A 26,370-nucleotide genomic window follows, 5' to 3' on the forward strand; every position below is an offset into this window, starting at 1 on the left:
GATTCTCAGAAGGAAATTTAGTTGCTTCCTCCACATCTCTTCTAGTGAAATGTGTCAAAAAGAATGGGCATGTAATGAAATTGATAAAAGTATAGTAATCTGCATATGGAGAAATTGCTGGAAACACTGTAACGGGAAACACCGGCAGAAATGAACACCATTTAGGCATGAACCTGAAGCCATCTGATGCAATAGGTCTGTTTCTTGTTTCACTTCCAACTTGAACCCAAATGGGGGTGGGATTTACCCTGAAGGTTATGGGCCTTTAGACCCAACTCTCTCCACAGGATTCTTTGAGCTTCAAGAGGAACTGCTCCTTTGTAGATTAGAGGAAGTGGGGTAAATCATATCAACTGAATTCATGCAGTCAATATAGCTCCACTAGGTCCTCCTACATGTGGATTCCAGGGGGCTTCTGAGGAATTAGCTGTGCTTTGAGCTTCCAGGAGACAGCTGCTTTCTGGATCCTCCACAGAACTACAGGAACCTGCTGGTTGGCCACCAGTTCAAGTTTAGTCAGGAGAAAATTCTCACAGTGTCAAAATGGGCATGCCATTAAAAGCAACACAGTAGGCCCACCTCCATTGGGACTGAATAGTGGGCAGGGAATCTCCTATCAGGAGTCCCTCCATCATGCTTGAACACAGCTTCCATATCCCAAGTGACATTTTCAATACTGTTACAGGCAGAACCCCTATAATCCTCATCAATATCATCAAATGCATTAATCAACCAAACACAATACAGTACCATGTTCTTAGTGAGTATGTGTCAAGCTAATTTACCTGTTTGTGGCTTTGCCCTAAAAGGTGGCATGTATGTGTTGTGAAGAAATAAAGAATAAAGAAATAAATGGCAAAGATCAACAAATTGCAGATCTACATTTGTCAACGTGAAATCATAAATTTGAATACAATGTGCAGAAGGCTATAATCCAATTAAAATGAAGCACAAGTTCCCTCCATTTTAATGAAATGCTTATCCATTTAATACTTTACTTACTTGTATGTTTTTTTAAAAAATCATTTGACATACACCTCATACTTCAGAAGATTCCTAGGCAGTGTTTTAGACTAAACACTATGTATTTAAGGTATGCTGCATTAATATGTATATATTCTCGTGAGAAGAACTGTAGGATACATTTTCCATGTATATATTTTATTGTGTTTTTAAGGAGGAGGACAGAAAGAATACAGTACAGTATTTTCTTAGGTGACATATTTTGGATAATGCTAAACATTCTTCTATTGCTCATTCTTTAGCTATTAAAATTGCTATGCAAAGAGGGATGTTTTAAAAGCCAGTTAGCTTTTCATTCGAAAATGTGCTCTTTGAGGTGTTTTCATCCAATAATATGAAGTAATGTGGAGAAAATGATACAGAAACTGTAGCATAAGATTTGTTGAGTGGTTTTTAATTTGGTTGTGTATGGCATTTTTTTGTGTGTATGATGGTCTGCTATATATTTTTATAAAACAGTTTTATGGTATTGGGGAGTTGTGGAAAAGCATACCAATTCAATAATATTAATAATATTAAAGAATCTACTAGTGTAGCAACAAGATTTCAAAAGCAGGTACCTTCATTGATTAAAATTTAATTAGTGGAGTTAACGACACGTTAAAATGTTGTTTTTGTCGAAATCTGAATAATTCTTTGAGAGTAATATATGCAGCACCTCTTCTGCATTTCTGGGTACAAGATAAGCATACATGTAAACCTGCAGCCAGTACTCAGGCAATGATATTCTGTGTTCTTGATACAATTATCCAGCATGTAATAGAGAACACTGGAGGCTGAATGAGAGGGCTTTTTGCTGACTATAGCAGGTTTTTCCATTTGGAGATTTTAAGGTAGTTATTAGTGGTGGTTGTGGGTTTTTCGCGCTGTTTGGCTGTGTTCTGGAACATGTGTTCCAGAATACAGCCAAATAACCCGAAAAACCCACAACAACCATTGGATCCTCGTTATGAAAGACTTCAAGAACACATAGTTATTAATGTTTTATCATTTAATGTTTTTGATGTCTATGGTGTGCAGTAGTATTTTTGATATTATAGCTCTTTCAATGTCTTTTAAAATTACATCAGATATGTTTTTGTTTCTGTTTTTTTCTGGATTTCTTTTTAATTTTGCCGTGAGCCATCTTGGACCCCAATTCTGTAAAAAAAATTGAATCTATAAATTAACTAGCAATGACAGCTGTTTGTTGCCTTGAGTGCATTATGCAGTTTAGCTGAAACACAGATTGTGTATCAAGGTTTAAAGGCTAACACACAGGGAGAGGCTATCCCTTCTTCCTCTGTGAAAACTCTGTTGAGCATTGATGCTATTAGTATGTAATGACTGAATAAAAGTCCAAGAATCTACAGTCTGGTAGCAACTATTGGAAGTCCCCAATACAGTGGTGCCTCGCATTACGACGTTAATTCGTTCAAGCGAAATCGCTTTAGAATGAAAACGTAATGCGAAAAGAAAAAAACCATTGAAACACATTAAAACCCGTTTAATGTATTCCAAAGGGCTGTAAACTCACCATCCAGCAAAGATCCTCCATAGGGCGGCCATTTTCGCTGCCTGTGCAGCGAGGAATCCATCTCAGAAAACAGCGGGGGGCCATTTTGTTTACCCAGCGGCCATTTTGAAACCGCCGATCAGCTGGCCGAAAATCATCGTTTTGTGAGAATCAGTTCCGAAAGCAGGGAACCGATCATTGCAAAGCGAAATTCCCCCATAGGAAACGTCGTTTTGTGATCGCTTTTGTGATCGCAAAAAGTTCATCGTAATGCGGTTTCATCGTTAAATGGGGCAATCGTAAATCGAGGCACCACTGTAATGTCACAGAGGCACCAGTGCTGGAAAAGCCCACAGGAAGAGAAGCGCTGCACTAATCAAGATTACAGAGTCTTATGGCACTGTAAACACACATGCACAAACATTTTACTTGGATTAAGCTTTTATAGACTCTTGGCCCCTTCGTCAGATGCAACGAAGTGGGATGAAATCCATGAAAGGTTATGCCAAATGAAAAGCTTGTGTCAAATAATCCAAGAACAAATAAAAATTGGTTGAATATTAATTGTGGTTCCCAGCACATTTTGGGGGAAATTTCTTTATTGATGGAAAGGTTTAATACTTCATAAAATTGCTTAGAACAATTTTTCTGGTCCTGTGCAACTAAGCAAATTTATCCTGCCCCCAACATCCTAGAATATGCTTCTCAGAGTACATAGTACCAGCTATTCTAGAAAAACTGTTCTGAACCCAGTGCCCTTTTAAAAATACAAATTGCTCCATCATGAAATTTCAACATGTTCCTGGGTGGTATTTAGCATTTTTCCCTTTCCTGATTAAAATCTTCTGTATATGTTAATTATGCTACTTTTTATCAATCAGACACTCGAAAGCAATTTTGAGATTTTCAAGTAATTTATTCCCTTTTTCCCCCTCAAAGGGCCTCATTTTGTTGAAAGTCTGCCTCAATTATGCACTTTTGTAGTTTTCTCTGTCAATGAAAAATGAGTAGATTTCTATTTCTAAAAATACCTTCTTTCACAGGAAGAAGAACTAAGGAAGAGTGGGGAAGCCAAATATGGACACTTGAGTGATGAACTTCATGTATTAATTGAAGTATTTGCCCCACCCGGGGAAGCTTATTCACGGATGAGTCATGCCTTGGAAGAAATCAAAAAATTCCTTGTTCCAGTAAGTTATGTACAGCACTGTTACACATGTAGTTGCTGATAGTACTATTGCATTAAGGGCAGTACTGGAAAATCCAAGCCATTGCTTCTTTGGGTTCTTCACACACAGACACACAAACACACATACATACACACACACACACACACACACACACACACACACACACACACAGACAGACAGACAGACAGACAGACACCCACACCCACACCCCCACACACACACACACACACACACACACACACACACACACCGTCATGGCCACAAGCTAATGTTAGATACTTCTGTAATTCTTGATTATTCTATACTCAAAATTGCTTGACACACACATGCATATCCAAGAAATGGGTCCAAATAGATTGATGTATTGTGGCCAGTCAAAGTTCGGGACGAGGTGGATCTTTTATGGAACTAACATAACGTCAGGCTTTAGGGCCTCTAATTTTGGAGGTGCTCCAAAAGTGACTTTAGACCACAATAAAAAAAGTGGTGATCTGTCATGGAACAACCTCATTGAAGAAGATAAGAATGGTTACCCAGATGTCGTTGTTGGTTGCGAAGGGTCCCCAAAATATGGGTCCGCCACTGGTTATTGGTGCTATATAGATCTGGAGCGTGGGATAGGATACATACAAACTGAATGGTAAAAGTGGCTTACCATCAGGAGTAAAAAATCCAGAACAAATATCTATGGTGATCTCTCATGGTTTTCTGAAGTAACAATGATAAGAAATGGCCAATCACTAAAGAGGGTACTGCAGAAACTGAAAGTGAAATTATATATCCAGGTATTATTTGCCACAAAGCTCAAAAGTGGCTCTAATTTAGATTGTGCCAAAATTCTGTCCAGAAAATTTGGTGGTGGTGATAGATGGGTAAAATAAGAGGCTTGGACGTGGAGTTGCTCTGTGTTTACCTCTTTCTGTTGGACATTCATAGTTGCTCTTTCCCAATTACCTGACTCACTGGGGAAAAAACTATTGCAACTAATTTTTCTTGAGGCAGCCATGCACCTTGTAAATAGGCAGTGTGATAATGAAAATAAGTAGATCAATTGATGTTGCCTTAATGAAGATGCCACTCAGTTAAATGAGAATGGGGATGACATTATTTTGCATGAGTAAATGTTTTGGTTTTGATACTTTTTTTTCAGTATCAAAACATTGGGCTACTGTTTTCTTTGTGTGTGAAATAATCTGCTTCCATTAAGATCTAACCATGCTGCACTGACATTTGCAGCCTCTGGATATTCACAGTGCAATCCTGAATTTGTCTACTGTGAAATGAGTCCCCACTGAGTTCAGTGAGACTTACTCCCAGGAGTGTGCAGAATTGCTTCTACAGTAATATAAACTTTTATCACAGCCTGAGCTTCCTAGATATCCCCCAACTGTTTCACAAAGCACCATTTTATGTGATAAGTACATAGTAAATAGAAACCTTATTGAGGGATTGCAATAAGCAATAGCAATATCAGTCCAAAACATCTGGAGGACCAAAGGTTAAGAACCACTGGGGTAAACACATGGGGGTGAGTGAAATAGACCCTTCCTCCTCTAATAGCATCTTCATTAAACGTGGGAGGTCAACTTTGTGAAGGGAAGAGCCCCTTCTGTCTGATTTTTAATCCTGGAAAGTTAAGATTTTCCAATTAAAAAAACTACTCGCCAGTAGCATTCTAGCTTATTACAAGGAACTGTGTTGCCATCAGAGATGTGAGATTTACAGGGCCTCAACATCATCACTAAGTGAGTCAGGTTTCTGACTTTGGAGCCAGAGGTTGGGAGTTTGATTCCCCACATAACATGCCAAAAGAGCCAGCCTGTGTGGCCTTGGGCAAGCTGCACAGTCCCAAAATGCCCCCAGAAGAACAGAATGGTAAGCCATGTCTGAGTACTCCCTACCTGGAAAACCCTGGAAAAGTTTGCCATAAGTCAGAATTGACTTGATGGCAAATGAATAATAATTATAAAATCATATACAGTGGTGCCTCGCTTAGCAATGTTAATTCATTCCGAAAAAATCGCTGCTAAGCGATTTCATCGCTAAGCGAAACGCAGTTTCCCATTGAAATGCATTGAAACCTATTCAGTGCATCTCAATGGGGGAAAAATACAACAACAAATTAAAAAAGAGTCAGAACAAAGTCAAATTTGGTTAACAAAGGGTTTATTAAATGCACTTTATGATTTCAAACATTTTAAACAGTAAACTTTAACTTTATAAATAACAAAAAAACATTTAAAAAACAGCAAACATGAGGCTGTTTAAACCATCGTTAAGCGAAACAGGGGACCCAAAATTTAATCGCTGTGCGAAGCATGGTCCCAACCATTGCTAAGCGAAAATCGCCCATAGGGACCATCACTAAACAAAGTGCAAAAACGCTCCGAAAAAGTCATCGCTAAGTGATTTCATCGCTAAATGGAGCACCCATTTAGCGAGGCACCACTGTACTTAACAAGATCTGACCAAATTCCGGGAGGCAGTGGAAGACAGGAGGGCCTGGCATGCTCTGGTCCATGGGGTCACAAAAAGTCAGACACGACTTAACGACTAAACAACAAGAACAACAGATATAGTGTTAGTAGCTCATACTACATGCATCGGGCCATTCTCACATTACCCAGGGTGATGCTTGATGCGTGAGCCTGATTTTTCCTCTCTCTTCAACTGCAATAGTAACTATGAGTTGAGATGTACACCACACATGCAGTTACTAGACACTGCATATTGAATTAGAGCTGAATTACAAAATAGCTCTTCTATGTATAGAGAATATGAGAATGAAATGAGGGGCCTCAGGAGGTGAACGATGGGATTATTGACTTTGTCAAATGTAACACTTTTAATTATAGGTACTAGGATAAAATGTCCAGGATGAATCCACTCAATCAATATGACTTAGAGTTTGGAATTTAGACATAATATAGAATTGGATGAGTCTTAATATAAAGAGTTGCATTCATTTATGGACATTTATTGCCCACAACATTTTTTAAAAAGCATAATACACATGGAGTGATTACTTTCCATCAATAAGAAATGCTTCTTATTTATGTCTCTCATACAGTTATGCCAGAGCAACCCTTTTCTGTAATGAGCACAGCCTTGCTAGGCTAGAACTATAGGGGCATTCCCAAGCCACATGCCTTCTAGATGCATTAGTCTCCAGTTTCCCTCATCCCCATTTAATATGGCTGATGCTGGGGGATGATGTAAGTTGTAGTTCTGCATATCTCAAAGACACCAGATGGAGCAGAGCTTGGCTACAGACTGAGATTCAACTATAACTTGAGGCAGGACATATAGAACTGTTTCTAAAACATGTTTTCAGCTCACTGGCTACTACCATCAAATCCTTTACAATGTCTAATCCTTTTAACATATATTATCAAAAGCTCTCCATTTATCACAGGGGTCACAACAATGTGTGAAATGCCAGACTCTGATGCCTTACTATGGCTTTATCTTGCTAGGAATATTTTTATTCTAGGTGATGGTAGTAACAATATCAGTCCGTTCAATTGTAGTATAAGCGAGAGAAGTGCAATTGCATCTACCTCTTCAGACCTTCACAACGGTCTGACTGTGGACCTGTCCAGACAGGGGAATTTGGAATGGTCTGGTCCACACATAAAAGGTTCTTATTTCAGTGCCATGTATTTTATCTCTCACTTGAATGATCCTTCTGTTCACACTGGAGGTGTTTATCTTCCTGTGAGAAGGGTCCACACAAATCTTGGTCATTGGTTTACTCACATGTAAGTCTACCCAGCTTATTCATGAGTAAGGTTTACCTGGTTTACTCACAAGTAAGAAGGCAGCAGACGAGCAAGCTTGTGGTGGTGGTACAGGAGTGAGGAGAAAACATTAGGGTGAAGCTTGGGGAGATGGGAAAGGGAGGCAACCCTCCCTTTCCCTCACCTTTCTCATCATTTGGGACTCTGCTGGGGTTGTGCTGCCTTGTGGGGGCAGAGTCCATTGACTGGACATAGCCCCCTTGCCTTCCTTTTCTGGCAGTCCTCATTCAGCCAGCTACAGTGACTTTCCATGTTTGTTTGTTTGTTTGTTAAATGAAGCAAATGGCATATCGAAAGGACAGTGTGGAGTGTGGAATTAGAATTGTGCTGTGTCACTTAGGGAACTGGTGTTTGGTTTTTTAAAAAGACGATGAAAATAAACGAGGGAGTTTCTCTATCCTCCTTTTTTTAATGTCGCAACCCATGTGATAAATCACAGGGCTGTCACCTCTGGTAACGCCACCCACAGCTCCGTTTGGGTATGAACCAACCATCTGCACAGGCTACATAACAAATTACTTAGGATTGTCCTGAATTGTGCTAGAAAGAATACTTGCCCTCACACTGTGCCAGAAAGCTGTGTGGCAGTTCTTAAACAGGCAGGATGGATCAATCTAAGTAGAAAAGTGCATGGGTGTCATCATCATTTGGTTTCAACCAAGCTTTACCAACAGTGATCTATATACTGATCTACATACCAGTCTGGATGGGTCCTATCATCTAGGTGGAAGGTGTCCGGGTGGGATTTCCATGTGCTTCCCCACTTTTGCCATGGTTACAGCCCTACCCGCTTTCAAGCTATAATGCCTGAAAAGAACAAGTTTTCTTAAATATTTCTTAAATATTGATTTGCATAACATTTGATACAAGCATGTTGAACTTCAAAATACACATGCACATGTAAAGAGGAACTGGAGATTTATTTATTTTTCCAAGTCCTCACATGCTGCTATAATGTTTGGACTGTGGCTTACTAGAGCGATAATCACCCCAAACAAGGAGGAACTATATTTTATGACCTGCTTGCTAGTTTTATCCCTCATTGCTTCATTTCAGATTTATAATGTGGCTAACAAAGCTGTTATTAACTGGTTTTATTGAAGTATAAGCTGGAGAGTTCATTGTGCCAGGACTGGCACTAAAAAGTGGGTCTTTATTCACCTTTTACAATATATCTTTAATTTACTTTGTGAGATTTTCTTCTTTATAAAAGCATTATTTATTATGGTAGCAAATTGTTTGCCTTCTCTTAACCTTCCCTGTGCTGTGTAGCCAAGAGTTACTTGGCTGCAGTCAGATGACGAAGCTGTTCATGGTACATCTGCCTGGCTCCAAGTGGAATAGAGCTGCTTTGTCTTCTGCCTCCTCCATGACATCTCGTGTACAAAATACAGAAAATGGTGGCATCTCATGTTGAATTTCCTTGGTCTCATTCAGTTGGTTATCACCTATGGGGCAGAGAAACTCAGAACGTGATTGCATTGTATGATCTGTTTTCTGTTGCTAGACATTGGCAAGAATCCTATTAGTACCTGGCCCTTGCCTAGGTGACTTTGGGCCTGACACTGGCTCTGCCTGACCTTCTCAAAAGGTGGTTGTTGTGAGCAGAAAGTAGAGAAAGAGAGGGCCATGTCAGCTGCCTTGAGCTCATTGAAAGGAAGGCGAGATACAAAGAGAAGTACTGTATATTTTAGGATCAGGCAACTGAGGCTGCAATCCTATGGAGACATTTTTGAGAAAAAGTTCACACGTGTCTCCATAGGATTGGGGCTTGCATCCAAGTGAACATGGAAAAGACTGCACTGTGAGCCTCAGGTTGAACAGCCCAGATTATCCCACAGCTTTGTGTAAGCTCCTTCAATCACCCTATATTTTAATACTGATTGGTTTCAATGCAACTTGTGTCAGATAATCTTTGTTAAAACCAATTTCTGCAACCCTACCAACCATCTAGTCAGGGGTTTATTATTGTTAACTGCAGGTGTACAAGCAGTTCAGTCTGTTGGTTTTTTTTTTCCAACCTCACATGTAGCCTCTAGTAGGTGTGGCTGGAAGGGATCTTTCCGGGCTGGGGTGACTGTCAATCTATCCAGAACTAATCAGCTGTTCTTTTCCCACTTCTGAATTTCAAAAAGAGCCCTGCCTCTTTGCTTTTGAGCTTTTCCCTTTCCTTAGACTGTTGGAAGCAATTGCTGAGTCTGTTGAAGGCCTATTGCTGCAAGCAGTCATGTTGTTAGTTTTGTTATTATCTGTTCAATTGTAAGTAGTGAAATTTTTTTTCTCCTACCAGTGGCTCAGAATGAGTTACTGAGACTGTATTTGCCACTTAATGAGAAAAAGGAGTGGTTCAGTAACTTGAAGCTATTCTGCTCTGTGGATCATTAAACTCTTGCTGTGCAGCTAGAAAAATTTAATCAAAAAATTCAAAACTCTGCAACAGTCTCCATAAACAACCACCTGGGAATTTGCAAACAAGTTATTATTATTCATAGAGAGTACTGTTGACAGACTTGGATTCATAAATATGGAAGTATATCTGGGTAATATGTAAAGGTTATATTGTTTTTAAAAAGAAAAGGAAAAATAGTGAGTAATAAAAACACAGGAAAATAACATTATAAATTGAGCAGAAATAAGTTATTGTGATAAGATCAAGTCCAAATAACATATTTCATAGAATCATAGAATTGTCATAGGGTTGGAAGGGACCTTGGAGGTCTTCTAGTCCAACCCCCTGTCCAAGGATGGAGACCTCATACCATCCCGGACGTCATACTATCCCAGACAGATGGCTGTCCAATCTTTTCTTGAAAACCTCCACCGATTGGGCACCCACAGCATCAGGAGGCAAGCTGTTCCACTGCTTCAATGGTTCCCAGCATCAGGAAATTCCTCCTTATTTCCTGGTTGAACCTCCCTCTGATGAGTTTCCACCCATTGGTTCTTGTCCTACCCACAGGCACAAGGAAGAATAAATCAATGTCCTGTGGCAACTCTCAGTCTCCCCTATCTCCCCTTAGTCTTCTTTTCATAAAGCTAAACATACCTAGTTTTTTAAAGTCATTCTTCATAGGATTTAGCCTCCAATCCCCTTATCAGCTTTGTTGCTCTTCTCTGCACCCCTTCCAGGGCCTCAGCATCTTTTTTTGTATTGTGGTGACCAGAACTGGACACAGCACTCCAAGTGCTGCCTGACCAGTATGGTATAGAGTGGTACTATCACTTCCTGTGATCTTGATGCTATCCCTCTGTTGATGCAGCCTAGGACTGTGTTGGCTCTCTTGGCAGCTGCAGCACACTGCTGACTTGTCCTTAGGTGGTGGTCTACCAAGATACCTAAATCCCTTTCACAAGTACTACCATCAAGCTAGGTACCACCTATCCTGTACCTGTGCATCTGGTTTCTCCTGCCTAAATGCAGAACCTTACTTTCCCCACCACTGAACTGAATCTTATTGGATAGGGCCCAATGTTCAAGTCTGTCTAGATCCTTCTGAATGTTGAGTCTATCTTCCAAAGTATTAGCAATCCCACCCCACTCCAGCTTTGTGTCATCAGCAAATTTGATGAGTGTTCCTTCGATCCCCTCATCCAGGTCATTTATGGAGATGTTGAAGAGTACTGGGCCCAAGACAGAACCTTGAGGGACCCCACTGCACACTTCCCTCCACATAGATATGGTTCCATTGAGGACCACACGTTGAGTGCTGGTGGTCAGCCATCTGCAAATCCATCTGGTAGTTGCACTATCTATCCCACTTTGTTCTATCTTACGCAGAAGTAGGTTGTGGTCTACATTATCAAATGCCTTACTGAAGTCTACGTATACTATATGCACTGCATTTCCTTGGCAGAATAAGTTAGTAATTCAGTTTCTAATTGATATAATAACAGAATGATTGTAAACATACAAATGGTTTACTCACAGAATGTGGGTTTTTCATTTCTAATCTCCCCTGGTGAGAGTCAGATTCTAAAATAACTGGTGGAATATAAGGGAGCAATACTTTGGATGACTCTTTACAGAGTAAAGAGACTGAAGAAGGGGTCAACAGCAAGAGCTTTTTGTTTCTAGAAGTTTTCTTCTAATCTTTACCCTCAAAGGTTTCAAGACTGATGGACGGAAAGTTTGTTAGGGATCACTTCTTCCTCTGAGGTAATACAAGGGATTCAGAGGTTAATTACTGCTCAAAGAATGCTCCCTCAGTGGAGTCTTGATATCCTTGTATTAAGAATTGTACCTCTGTATGTATTAATCCAAGCTTAACTCCTTGGAGATTTACTCTTTGACAGATATTTTAAACTATGGCTTTTTGGTGTAAGGGTAATTTATTCCTTTTATTTTGAAGAGAAAACGAGCAACGTGTCAATGTCAGCATATAGCTGTGCAACTCCAGCATGCAGACATTTCTGGTCTTTTTCAAACCTTGTAATAGCCAGTGAAACTATAGCGTTGTTTACCCTTGCAGAACCACATTCCTGCTTTAGAACAGAATGTACATCTCATGCAGTATATACCTAGTGCATTTTTTTTTGAAAATACAGTATCCCTTTGCCTTAAGTTTTAGCTTGCCACTACTATTAATAAGATCTGTGATGGCAATTTCTGTTGCTCATGCTACCGCTCTGTTTTTCTGCTATCTCAGAGACTGTGTCTTGGGTGCACATTCAAGACAGTTCCCATTAGTGATACCACTTGAGATGTAAGAACTTTGAAGACACGCCATAGGATGGTGGGCCATTGGTTCATAAACTCACCAGTTGAGTTTATGGACCAATGTTTGTATTAAATTACAGCAATTGAAATCAGTGAATCAACCTTTATTTGCCTTGTTGTTTTTGCTTTTCCACAAACACTCAAAGTCCTTCTTTGTAGAATATACCAACAAAGACCTTCAGCCTTGGATTAACTGTAAAATTCTTCCATGGTGACATCATATCACTACTTTGGACTTACAACCTCATTAAAGGAACAGACATGCCAGAATTAAAGTGGATTAAGTCCTTTTTGGAAGCATATTTAGCCAATGAAACTGATTCCTTAATAAGACATTGCAAACACACTAAAGAGGCCTTTTTAAGAGCAAAGTCATTATCATTAGAGCTGGTCTATTATTTGCCCATTATGTTTGACTCAAAATGTCTTTGTAACTGGTGGCCAGAAGTATGGAGTGAGAGAGGATGTGACATATTGAGCCTGAATGAATAACTGAACGACTGTGAAGTTTTGTGAAGTATTTTCCGGCCTGTTTGGAAACTCAGCTTTAGTGGTGTTTCTTTTAAAAAAACACACACTCATAGCTCATCATAGGGTGTACATTTCCCGTCAGATGACAGATCAAGGGCACTGCAATTGAATGTGGAGAAGCACATATTGTGGTAGGAACGCTTCTGCTTTCTCCACAGTGAAAATCGCAAGGCCTGAAGTGCAGCATGAGGAAAGAAATTGTCTTCCACTTCTGGGAATGAACAAAAGCTCCCCACAGCAGCTGGCCTTTTGTTTCTAAATTTTTTCCCTATATAACTCTGGCTACTTTGCTCCCTTGAAAGGGTTGACTGCTTATCTAGCATGATCAAGCAGACAATCTCTGCCACATGCCATGGCAGATTTTACATTCCTTCTCTCTGTATAAATGAATAGGAAAACACTCATGATAAAAACCAGCACATTTCACACATACCCTGAATAGTTTGTCTCACTCTCTTTTCAGACTGGGATTTGTCACTGTGGCTGCTGTTTCCGCTGCTTAACATTCATATAGCATCAGCAGCAAGCCAAATGATGGTGTGACTCGATCGATGGTCAGGCAGACTACCAAAAGACAAATTATTATTTTAATATTTTATTATTTAAACACCTCCTTCACATCATTTGGTGAAAAGCTCTCAAGTTAGCTGTCAATCAGTTTTTTTAAAAAAAAATTAAAACTATTTTTAAAAGGTGGCATAATTAAAAATGGTGACATAATTAACTTGTAGAATGAAAACAGCTCATTGATCACAAGAGAAGAATAAAAATGAGCTAGCCCTGGAAAAAATACATATTTTTAAAGAATGGGAAGCTAAAAGAGTCTTCTTGGTCTTCAGTTCCACATGCAGCAGGTCAGGTCAGGTCAGCCCACCGAAGGTCACTACCTGAGGCAAAGTGACATTCATGCCATTCGTTGACCAATAAGGCAATGCATGATTCAATTCTTCAAAAAATTAATCCTCTGGTTTATGAATGTGCAATATTGTGCTTTCCGTATCCACGAAGCCAGGAAATGGCTTGATATTGCTGCACAGTATTGTATCCATATTGCCAGCAGGGAAAAGGATGCCGAGACTTATGTACATGGCAAAGGGCAGCCTGAATGCTGACAACACCAAAGGCAGCAGTTAAGATAGTCTACAGGATACTCTCTTGTGCTCACTGTCATTCACAAAGTGACACCATGCAGAAGAGAATCACCTAAAGCAAATGTCAGGGCTGTCTTTCAACAAGTGTGAATGGTAGTGAGCACAAGAGGGTATCCTGAAATTGGTGCTTCTTATGCTGGATGTTTCCCAACTCCACTTCAGACCATGCACCAAGGTGACTTGGATTAATTTAACACAGACAAATTATGTGAGTAGATACATTTGGATAAAAGTTTCAAACGGCTCACTTACTGCAATATTGATTATGATTTCATTCTACAGTAGGGCCACTGTAGCTGCAGGATCAGTATCCACAGTTTCATTTATCCATGGTCTCAGAAAATATTAAAAATATTAAAAGAAAAAAATCCAGAAAAACTATTTTCACAGGTATTACCAGAAACAGTCACTAAACGGAGCCAGAGGTTGTGCTGTGAATACTTGTCAGTGAAGAATATATAGCATGGTCTCTGGAACCCTCCGGTGGTTCTAGTACAGTAATGCATTCGAAAATAGTTTTTCTGTGTTTTTTCTTTTACACACACACACACACACACACACACACACACACACACACACACACACACACACACACACACACACACACACACACACACACACACACACACACACACACACACACATGTAACAGGAAAAAAGCATACATATATAGCATTGGAACTAATTCACAGCAAATATTGGGGTCCTACTGTACTGCCCATAGGTTTTTTTAAAAATTGCCTTTGAAAAGCAGAGAAGCAAGTTTCAAAAATGCGTAAGATATGCAAGGTAAAGCAATGAATATTTCTTTCACTATCCATTCAGGAACAGGGGGCATTATACATGTGGGTATTTGTTAACCAGATCATTGGCTACAGCAGATCTCATTTGGTGATGGTGACAAGATTGAATTTTTATTTTAATAGACATATTAATGGAGAATGAATCTGTTAATGAATTACTAGTCCCGGCTATTCTATGCAGGTAATTAACTAACACTTGCTGGGGTGAATGTATTCCACCAGTGCTTAAAACTTTGTCTCCTAGTGTGTTTCCAGGCACAATTCAAAGTGCTGGTTTTACCTATGAAATCTCCAAAAGACTGAGACCAGAATACTTGAAAGTTCTTGCATGGCGAAACTGAGGTCTTCCATGGCTGCTCTTCTCTGGGTGCTGCGTTTCTAAAACTACTCAGGACTTTCCATGGTAGCACCTCATCTGCAGGATTCCTTCCTTAGGGGTATTTGCCTGGTAACAGCATTCTTGTCCTGTTTGCCTGACCTTGAAAAGGCATTTAATATTGACCATGCTTAAACTGCACTGGAAACGCCTTGTATACATGACCATGCACAGCATTTGTGCAGTTGTTGCTGTGGGGAAATAACACGCACCAAGTTGCGGCTTGATATTGCTTGTGATGCTTAAAATATGATTTATGCTAACATTTATTCTCTCAGAAATTGCATTAGAACAGGTTTGACACAGAAGGCATGTTGGGTGCTTCTTACTGCTCTATAGGAGTGTGTGCATGTGCATATGGTGTCTACACGTGTGTGTGTGTGTGTGTGTGTGTTAGTGTTTAGTTTTGGTGCAAGCTCTTATTCTGAAAGTTTAAAATAGTAATGTACAATGTAGCAGCTTGCGCTACATTGCGAGCCCTGCTGAAGGCAGGTGTAGCTAACAATGGTGATAATATAAGCCTTTGAAAATTGTTTTCTGCAGTCACAAATCTGACAAACCATTTTGCTGCATCATTTCAAATGTGATGCAGATTATAAAAACCATATAGCTCCCTGTTCTGCTCTTTTCTACCTGCATGAGAACCTTGGCTGAACAGGTTTCATCTGTTATGAAGCCACAGTGGATATATTAGTTTGTTTAAAGTTAGCCATAGTTTCACACAGTTAATCTCTTTTCCCAAGGATCTCATCTCTGTGTGCCCAGAAATCTTGTTGTTTTCATCTTAAGAACCTCGGTTCGTCGGATGCTGTGGTCTCATGCCAGTATAATTTTGCCAACTCTTCTTGTAAAAGGCATCTGAGTCCTCTTCATAAACATTTCTTTATTCTGGTTACTTACTCTTTCTGATGGCTTGGAGGAGGGGATCCATGACCTGAATGCCATATTGCCCCAGTGGTCTCAATGGGACTTTCTCTCCCTCACCCCCCCCCCCCCCAATTTCTTACCTCTCCATACCATGTGAAAACCATGTCTTGGAGGTTTCCCTGATTTCTGGTAATCTCTCTCTCTGTGTATTTCTTTTACTATAAACCATCTGATATTTCAGAATCTCAATATGAACTAACTTTAACTTCGTTTAGACTAATAGAACGTCTGAAATCCACTGGGTTTCACACTTTTTCCAAGAGTAATAGCATTCTCTGTTCTGAAAGATTTTGAGCTGTACATAGAAATTCATTTTTCTGGGGAAGTGTCTAGAAATGCATCTTTTGAAAGAAAATGCAGATGGAAGAGTGCGTTTTGATGTTCAAAACACATATGGAAATATCTATTTCAACGTAAATATTCATGTATTTTTCTGTAATTGCAGATTATGGCCAACATGTGATGAAATTTATTTAGGAGCAAACATATGCAAAACTGACTGGGATCAAAAATATACAGACCTCTCCATTCCTAACAGTACACTCAGTGTGTTGTAGTGGATAGGGTGATAGACTAAGACTGGCATTCAAATTCCCATGGAAATTCAGAGGATAGAACTGGTAAAGCCACTCTTTACATATTTCATTTATGTTGAAAGCCCTTTTAGAATCACTTTAAATTGGTTCCAACTTGATGGTACATAACACCCACATCATCCTAACAAAACTTCCTAACCGTTAGAATAGTATGGCAATGGAATCAGTTACCTCAAGACACTGGTTCTTAACCTTGGGTTACTCAGGCGTTTTGGACTGCAACTCCCAGAAGCCTTCACCACCAGCTGTCCTGACTGAGGTTTCTGGGAGTTGCAGTTCAAAAACTTCCAAGTAACAAAGGTTAAGAACCACTGCCTCAAGAGATGGTGAGTGTTCCAACAATGGAGGCATTCAAGAGAAATTTAGACAACCACCTGGCAGATATCCTTTAACTCATATTCCTGTATTAAGCAGGGGGTTGGATTTGATGTCTTTATAGGCCCCTTCCAACTTCATTATTCTGTCCCTAACTGGGGACATTGTATAATTCATTATCAAGACTCTGGGCTCATGTTTTTCACTATGAGGACTTGAAAATATATTTTCCTAGGCAGTACAAACTTGGTAGTGTGGAACAGATAGAAACTGAGCAGGTGATATTAAAATGATGCCACTTTTAAAGGATGCTTTTGTTACCTGCATATTTTCACCTGTTTCTTTCCAGAAATAAAGATATACTAGCTCGGCAAATAGGAGAATTGAACACAAGACAGGATTTTGTCTCAGTGGAACCAGAAACAGATTGGAAATACAGGAGGCAATATGATATTGAAAGCCAGAGGGGAAAATGCCTTCAGGATATGTAAATTGGATAAATAATAGATGCCTAGAGAATTGGGAGCATTACTACAGGGAATGCCATACTAGGTCCTATAATTTCCACTGGGAATCTTATTCTAACTTGAGTAATTTTAATACAGGATGAGTCACTAGTGTTTGTGACTGACAGTGTCGATCAATACGCAGCTCAAGAAAGAGAAGCCAAGAATTTACCACTTCCAGATAATTCAGTTGGAGCTAGTAAATTATTTTAGTATGTTCAGAGCTATTAAAAATAATTGCTAGAAAATCTTAATAAAATACATTATGCTGATTTTAACTCAGTTTAGAGAGAGAGAATAAACAGATTGATAGATGAAGAGACAGATAGAAGATGGGTGGACAGCTAAATGAATAGAGAGAAGGAGAGATGAATGAATTTATTTTATTTTTTATTTTTTATTTATTCAATTTATATGCCGCCCAAACTACCCAGAGGTCTCTGGGCGGCTTACAATAATTAAAATTCAATACAGCAAAAGATAAAATAATTAAAATACAATTAAAATACAATTAAAATTGCCATCAGACCCACAGCTAATATTATTTCAATTAAAAGCCTTCTGGAACAGGAAGGTTTTGACCTGGCGCCGAAATGTCATCAGCGTCGGCGCCAGACGAATCTCAGTCGGGAGGGCATTCCATAGTCTGGGGGCAGCTGCCGAAAAGGCCCTTTGTCTACAAGCCATCCCTCTTACCTCCTTGAGGGATGGCTCTTTCAAAAGGGCCCCCTGGCTAGATCTTAACAGCCGGGTAGGCTCATATGGAAGGAGGCGGTCCTTCAAGTATCCAGGGCCCAAGCCGTTTAGGGCTTTATATGTCAAAACAAGCACTTTGAATTGGGCCCGGACAGCAACTGGTAGCCAATGTAACTTATACAGAATCGGCTTGATATGTTCCGTGGCAGCTGCACCACTCACCAGCCGCGCAGCTCGATTCTGGACCAGTTGCAATCGCCGGACCGTCTTCAAAGGCAGCCCCACGTAAAGCGCATTGCAGTAATCTATGCGGGATGTTACCAGTGCATGTGTGACTGTCATGAGACTCCGCTCGTCCAGGTAGGGCCGTAGCTGGTATAATTTCCGCAGCTGAAGGAAGGCACCCCTGGCCACCGAGTCCACCTGGGCTTCCAGTGTTAGACTGGGGTCCAGGAGCACCCCCAAGCTGCGGACCCTGTCCCTTAGGGGGAGTGTAACCCCATTCAGGGCGGGGAAATGGCCCTCCAGCCTGTCCGGCGAAGCACCCACTAACAGCACTTCCGTCTTGTCTGGATTGAGTTTCAATTTATTAACCCTCATCCAGTCCATTATCAGGTCCAGACACGAGTTCAGCACAGAAACTGCCTCACCTGGATTGGTGGAAAACGAGAGGTAGAGCTGAGTATCGTCAGCATATTGCTGACTCCTCAGCCCAAACCTCCTGATGACCTCTCCCAGCGGTTTCATGTAGATGTTGAACAGCATGGGGGACAGTATTGAGCCCTGAGGAACCCCATGACATAACTGCCATGGGGCAGAGCAACTGTCCCCCAGCACCACCCTCTGGACACGGTCAGCCAGGAAGGAGCGGAACCACTGTAAAACAGTGCCCCCAACTCCCAACCCAGCCAGCCTATCCAGAAGGACACCATGGTCGATGGTGTCGAAAGCCGCTGAGAGGTCCAGGAGTATCAACAGGGTCACACTCCCCCTGTCTCTCTCCCGGCAAAGGTCATCGTACAGGGCGACCAAGGCAGTCTCTGTACCAAAACCCGGCCTGAAACCCGATTGAAATGGATCCAGAAAATCCGTTTCATCCAGCAGCGCCTGGAGTTGCCCGGCCACAACCCGCTCCAACACCTTGCCCAAATAAGGGAGGTTCGCCACTGGTCGGTAGTTGACCACCAGCCTTGGGTCCAGGTTAGGCTTTTTAAGGAGTGGTCGAATCACCGCCTCTTTCAAGGCGGTAGGGACCACTCCCTCTCTCAGAGAGGCATTCACGGCCTCCTGGACCCAGGTGCGAACCCCCCTGGCTGATCTTCCAATTAGCCAGGATGGGCAAGGGTCGAGCGGAGTGGTGGTAGAACGGACAGATCCAAGCACCCTGTCCACATCATCAGGTCTCAACAATTGAAACTCATCCATTAATACTGGACCTAAGCACGGCGCACTGGACACATCCTCTGATTCTGCAGTAACTGTGGAGTCCAACCCACTGCGAATCTGAGCGATTTTTCCCTCAAAATGTATGGCAAACTCATCACAGCGAGCTGATGAGCAGTCCGGGACCTCCACCGGATTTCCCGGTTGAAGAAGATCCCGGACCACCCGAAACAGCTCTGCTGGACGACATTCTGAGGAAGCAATACGGCTGGAGAAATATTGCCGTTTCGCCAGCCGTATTGCCACGAAATAGGCCCGATAATGGGCTCTAAGTCGTGTTCGATCGGACTCCCAGCGGGATTTCCTCCACCTGCGCTCCAGCCATCTCCCCTCTCGCTTCATCGCCCGCAGTTCAGAAGTATACGAAGGAGCTGTCTGGGCTCGGCGAGCAGGGAGAGGACGCTTAGGCGCAATCGTGTCAACCGCCCGGGTCATCTCCCTATTCCATAGGGTGACCTGAGCTTCGACAGGAGCGCCGACCATATCAGACGGATAATCCCCCAGAGCATTCAGGAATCCATCTGGATCCATTAGTCTCCGAGGGCGGATCATCTTAATAGATCCCCCACCCTTGCAGAGGGAAGAACACGCTAATAGACTGAACTTGACCAGGAAGTGGTCTGACCATGACAATGGGGTCACGACCAGCCCCTCCACATCCAAACCACCATCTTCCAGTCCCGTTGAGAAAACCAGGTCCAAGGTGTGGCCCTTCTCATGCGTCGGACCGATGACACATTGAGACAGCCCCATGGTTGTCATGGTGGCCATGAAGTCCTGAGCCGCCCCAGTCAAGGCAGCCTCGGCATGGATGTTGAAGTCCCCCAGCACCAACAGCCTGGGAGTCCTCAACATCAGGTCCGAGACTACCTCTGTCAGCTCAGGCAGGGAGACTGTTGGTACGCAGCAGGGTGGGCGGTACACCAACAGAATCCCTAACCTGTCTCGCGAGCCCAACACACAATACAGGCCCTCGAGACCTCCTCTCAAAGGGACAGGAAGCCTGGTCAAGGAGATAGAACTCCTATAGACTATAGCAACTCCCCCTCCCCGACCCTCCGAGCGACCCTGGTGCTGGACTGAGTACCCAGGCGGACATAGCTGGGAGAGGGGAACACCACCCTCCTCTCCCACCCAGGTCTCAGTAATGCACGCCAGGTCAGACCCCTCATCCAGAATTACATCATGGATGAGGGCAGTTTTATTTTGTACTGACCTGGCGTTCATCAACAGCACCGTGTGGCTCGAGGGCTTGCTGATATGGTCGCCTGATACCATCTGGTTGGGGGTAGAACTAGAAGAGGGGATAGATGTAAGATATCTAACCTCTCTTCTCCTACGCGGGCATGTCCTACCCCCACCGCCATTCCTTCCCCTACCCAGCACCACCTCAATGGCTGCCCCCTCCAACACCCTCCCCCCTTCCTGTTCCATTAGATCCACTGTGGGTCTCTTCTTCATTGATGGCAATTAATAACAATTTAAAAAAATAAAGCTATGAGAACTGTTTCATGGTAGAGCACTTGACAGTAGCTTGACAAATTCTTTCCATGGAAAGCAAGTACAGTGGTGCCTCACATAGCGAGGTTAATCCGTTCCGGATTAACCCTCGCTATGTGAAAACGTCGCTGTATGGAACGGGGAAAGCCATTGGAACGCATTAAACTTAGTTCAATGCGTTCCAATAGGCTCCAAAACTCACCATTCAGCAAAGTTTGTCCATAGCCGGCAGCCATTTTCGCGCCCTCGGTAAACGAGGAGAGGGCGCAAAAACGCTGCACGCGGGCATTTCGGGGCTTCCGGTGGCCATTTTGGAGCCGCCGAACAGCTGATCCGCGGCATCGCTTTGCGAAGATCGGTAAGCGAAATGCTTACCAATCATCGCAAAGCAATTTTCGGCCATAGGGGCCATCAGTATGCGATTGCATTTGCGATCGCTGAAACCTCCTCGCTATGTGGATTCGTCGTTCTACGGTGCGCTCGTTAAGCCAGGCACCACTGTATTAAGCTGAATATTGCTGAAGTTGAGACACCATATTTTAAAAAAGAAAAAAAAAGTCCAAAGGTTTAGAGTGTCTCCAAACATGTGAAAGGGACAGCATGTGTGTGGGGGGGGAGGGAGAGTTTTAATGAACAGTTTCCAATTTTACAACCACCATTGCAAACTATTAACTACTACTGCTTAAATGTGATGTCTTTATTGACTTGGGATGTAAATCTTTCCTCATTTTTCTCATCCTCACGGATGAGGATGAGAAATAGCAAAGATATTCCCCTCAAGAGGCTGCAATGGTGTGAAGAATTCTTGACAAGAGAAAAAAACAAGAATGATTGTTTGCAAACTCAGCAAAATGTTACAAAGAACGCAAACAGAACTTTGACACAGATAATGCAAATAGTGCAAAATGGCTTTGGGCATGTTTGAAACTTTTAAAACAAATCATTCTATGCTTGCCATGTGTGTGCTTTCCTTCTTTAAAGGACACTGGTTTGTGCCAGTCATGAAGGCCTCCCTTGCCAAGAAAAATCACTGCTGAAATCATTCTCACCTGGATGCTAAAAATTTTGAGGGACATAAAAATATCCTGTTATATTGTTTTATCAAGTCAAGACGGTATAATCAATGAGAATGAAGAGTTTAGTAAACATTCTTCCCATCCTTATTATTGACAAATAATTTTTATTGTCTTCAGAAACCCTTGCTTTGTAAAAACTCAAGAAGCAGCTCTAAACCATGATTTGCTGAAGAGATGCAAAATGAAAACATTCAAATACCTTTCAACAGTTGTCTGCCTGTATGTCTGGAAGTTCAGATGATGGTTTGGATGTCAGTTTGATTATTTATTTATTTATTTATTTATTTAATCTATACCCCGCCTATCTGGTCGGTGAGGTGTATGGCACAATGTCTGAATTTTAGAAGTAGGAGTGAAATGGGTACAGTATAATGTTGTGATAAAGCGTAGAGCTGTACATAAGAGATACAGAGAATGGTAGTGCTGCACAGTGGTGGCCCGCTAGACGATTACCTCGCAAAACAACGAATCCGCATGATGATGAGTTGTTGTGATCACACAAAACTGTGTTTCCTATGGGCGATTTTCGCTAGATGATGTTTCGGTCCGCATTTCGCAAGACGAGTGTGTTTTTTTTACCGATTTTCACAAGACGATTTTGACAGCTGGATCTGTGACACGCAAAATGGCTGTTTTTGGGACCAATTTTCACAAGACAGCGATTTTAACAGCTGATCGGCACTTCACAAAACAGTTTCTCTATGGGTGATTTTCGCAAAACGACGACAATTTGTCCCTATTGAAATGCATTAAACAGATTTCTATGCATTCCAATGGGGAACCGCATTTTGCAAGACGATGTTTTCACAGTACAGCAATTTTTGCTGAATGAGTTAACATCGTCTTGTGGGGCACCACGGTACTTCAGTACCACTTTAACTGCCATGGCTCCATGTTACAAAATCATGGGATGTAATTTTTGGGGTAACATTCCTAAAAAAATTCTGCTAGAGAGCAGTAGTGAGGAGGCTTTCTGAACTACAGGAGAAAATTCTCAGAACTTCTCCAAACTTCAGTCCTAGAGTCCAGTAGGAGTTAGTGATGATAGTTAAAAGTGGAATCAACTGCTCTTACTATGTAGTGTAAATATATTCACTGACTGAAAGCCAGTGGTAAGTTGCAACTACAATAGGCCCATCGAATGAAACTTACATTGATTTACCAAATATTCACTGATTCAATGGGCCTTATCTAGTTGTGACTTACTACTGGATTTCAGCCTTTGGATTTCATATTAAGGCAGTAGTCACCTGAAATGACAGTGGGTTCAACTCTATTATTCTAAATAAATAGAATTTGAAGCATTAACTTAAAGCAAAATTCTAATCTAGCATTGGCAACTAGTTTATTTGGGAGAGGGAGAAGTACAATTCTAAACATGAGACAACACACACATATATATTTCAGTATCACTTCACTGCCTGTAGGCATCCCAATTAAGTGACATTATCATCCCAATTAACCATTGCCCCTTGCCAGTTAAATCTTATTTGGTTTAATTTTATTCCCTGGGAAATGTCCCAGTTAAATGGATTTCCTAATTAATCATATCCTGGTTAAGTCAAGCATATTGACATTGTTTCCATTGCCAGAAAGAACTGCTACCATTTCCCCCTTACATTTCCTTAAAGGTTTGTCCAAACGTTTCATTTCACCAGCACCTTTCAAACTAACCTTCTTCTTCTTTTTGCCCTACATGGATAAGGCCAATACATCAACCGTAATGCATAAAGCTGTAGTTCTTGTAATCCAAATCGTTCTTCACACATTACTTAAAATCTGTTTACCATTCAGGCTTTATTGAACAAGGGTGACTAAGCTAGCCTGCAGTAAATCTTATCACTTCACTGTAGCTTATTTGTCTGAAACATCCTGCTGAATGCTCTTATGTTGTTATACATTTGGTGTAGATAGCTGGTAAAATGTCTGGTAGATCCCCATCCTCATCTACCAATGGTATCATTAAAATCTGTTTAGATAGAAATCTGTTCAGATTTAAAGATACGTTTTTATTTGTAAAATTATAATCTTCCACTCTTGATGCAATTTCTTTTCTTTACAATCATTTAAAGCCAGCCAACAGATTAATATTTTTTTTAAAAAATATGATACTGCATTTGTAGCCTGCCTTATTATAGTATTATAACATTCTCAAACAGCCTCACAGGAATTTAAACAATTTGAAATTCAGTAACGGTGCGAGCAGCAAGAGCATACAATAGGTAAACTCTTCTCAGTCTCTATTTTATGCATTTGTTTCCATCTTTTGTTTGTATCAAATGGCCAGGCTTCATCTTAAAGCCTGATTGTATTGGACCCAATAGGTCCTATCAGTCACCACACTATCAAAGTTGCCTGTACTTGGCCAACGTCTTGTCCTCAGCCTCATCCCTTAGCAAAGGCATTTCATCCAACCAAATTGGGCCAGATGGTGTCGTCAATGCATCTCTTGGCTGATCTGTGTTGCGGTGAATGCAAGCTATTTTATCTTCAAGTTACCCAGTCAATATATTGAAATATGTTACCAGGGCTTCTTCACATTTCCTGCTGGGTCAGAGGGCAGGTGTTCCAAAACTGTTTAGAAACGTATGGCCTTGTAAAGATGCAAGAATAATGGTGGGAAATTCCTTCCCTGCCGCTATCCTGCAAAATAGGTCTGATGATAAATTCTGACTTCTGTTTTATTGGACACAATAATTTTTCCTTATTAATGGGTAGCTGTCTCCCATCTTATTCAATTGTGCCCAGCTCAGGAGCCCAATGAGTTCTACCCACTGGAGAAAAGTAGATGGGAATGGAAGTATCATCTACAATCATCTCTGCCTTCCGCACAGCCAAATAGGCCTTTGATAGAAATACCAGTCATGTTAATCAGGGCCCAGAGCCCTCATGAATCACTCAAAGGCCATTAATCCTTGAGAATAGAATGTTCTGAAAGTTTCCTGTCCTCTGAAAGGGGGCAGAGCCATTTTAAGCCTAAATCTGAACAAGCAGTGATCTCACTGCAAAGCAAAACAAAAAACAAACAACGAGGTCCAAAATACGTTCCATTTTAGGAACAACCCCATATGTTGGGTTGATATCAGGTTGGGACAGCTCCATGGTTGTCATGGCAGCTGGGAAGTCCTGAATTGCAGCTCTGATGTGTTTGGTCAGATCCCAGGACAATAATCCTGAGTGCTCAGAGCCAAATCAAAGACTGTCTGGTCATTGGGGTGGATGGTAAATGAGCCAAATCCCTCATCTATTTTAGGTAGCCAACACAAAGTTAAACAACAACTACAAAACTTCAAGGTTGGCGTGCTGGTGCTGACCCAAGCACCTGGGAAGACACAGCAGGGAGAGATTTACTGTATCCAACTCACTCATCTCAGTCTTAGTGATATTGTGGTGAAGGTTTTATTATGGAATGATCTGGCAATTAATAGGGAAGATGAATGAGGCAACCGGAGTCCAATGGACAGAGGGAGAGACCTCAGATGAATTATTTTTCCCACATCCAGCTCATTAGCTTGTCAGAAACAGAAATTCAATGTTATATCCTCTCTTACTCAACATCACTATGATACTGAACCCTACCCTTCCCCAGGTTATCACCTCAGAATATAACAAATACAGTTTTTCTCATCTTTGATGACAAAGGGGTATTTTCATGTCAATTTATTTTTTTATGTGTTGCAACGTGATGTTGTGTTATATTATTTATATGCAACTTTCCTCTCTGCAGGGGACCCAAGCCAGCTCATAAACAATTAAAGCTATACAATAGTCACAGTTAAAAACACCATAAGAACTATACTAAAGAGATCTGTCATTGAAAAAATTGTCGATTGGTGCAAGGTTTTCAAAGTGAAAAGATCAAGCGGTTTTTTTTGTCAGCAGCATTATTTATTTATTTATTTATTTATTTATTTATTTATTTATTTATTTATTTATTTATTTATTTATTTATTTATTTATTTATTTATTTATTTATTTATTTATTTATTTATATGCTTCCCACATTACCCAAAGGTCTCTGGGTGGCTTACAATAATTTAAACGCTATAAAAAGATAAAATAATTAAAATGCAATTAAAAATACAGTGCTCTAAAAATTGCCATCCGGACCCACAGTTGATGTTATTTCAGTTAAAAACCTTCTAGAACAGGAAGGTTTTGACCTGGCGCTGAAATGTCATCAACGTCGGCGCCAGACAAATCTCCCTTGGGATGGCGTTCCATA

General features: G+C 41.1%; 1 protein-coding gene across 21 annotated transcripts in view; it reads left to right on the forward strand.

Annotated features, from left to right (window-relative positions):
* Positions 1-26,370, forward strand: part of KHDRBS2 (KH RNA binding domain containing, signal transduction associated 2) — a 520,773-nt gene that overhangs the window by 228,467 nt on the left and 265,936 nt on the right. For all 21 annotated transcript variants that reach the window (XR_012087317.2, XR_012087305.2, XR_012087311.2 and 18 more), the window contains one exon: positions 3,562-3,708. Coding sequence is in view for 2 of the 21 variants with exons in the window: in XM_073000222.2 (XP_072856323.2) it covers positions 3,562-3,708 (147 nt within the window). In the remaining 19 variants the exon portion in view is untranslated. The remainder of the gene's footprint in view (positions 1-3,561; positions 3,709-26,370) is intronic.

Source organism: Pogona vitticeps, chromosome 1 (assembly GCF_051106095.1).
Source record: "Pogona vitticeps strain Pit_001003342236 chromosome 1, PviZW2.1, whole genome shotgun sequence".
NCBI lineage: Eukaryota > Metazoa > Chordata > Lepidosauria > Squamata > Agamidae > Pogona > Pogona vitticeps.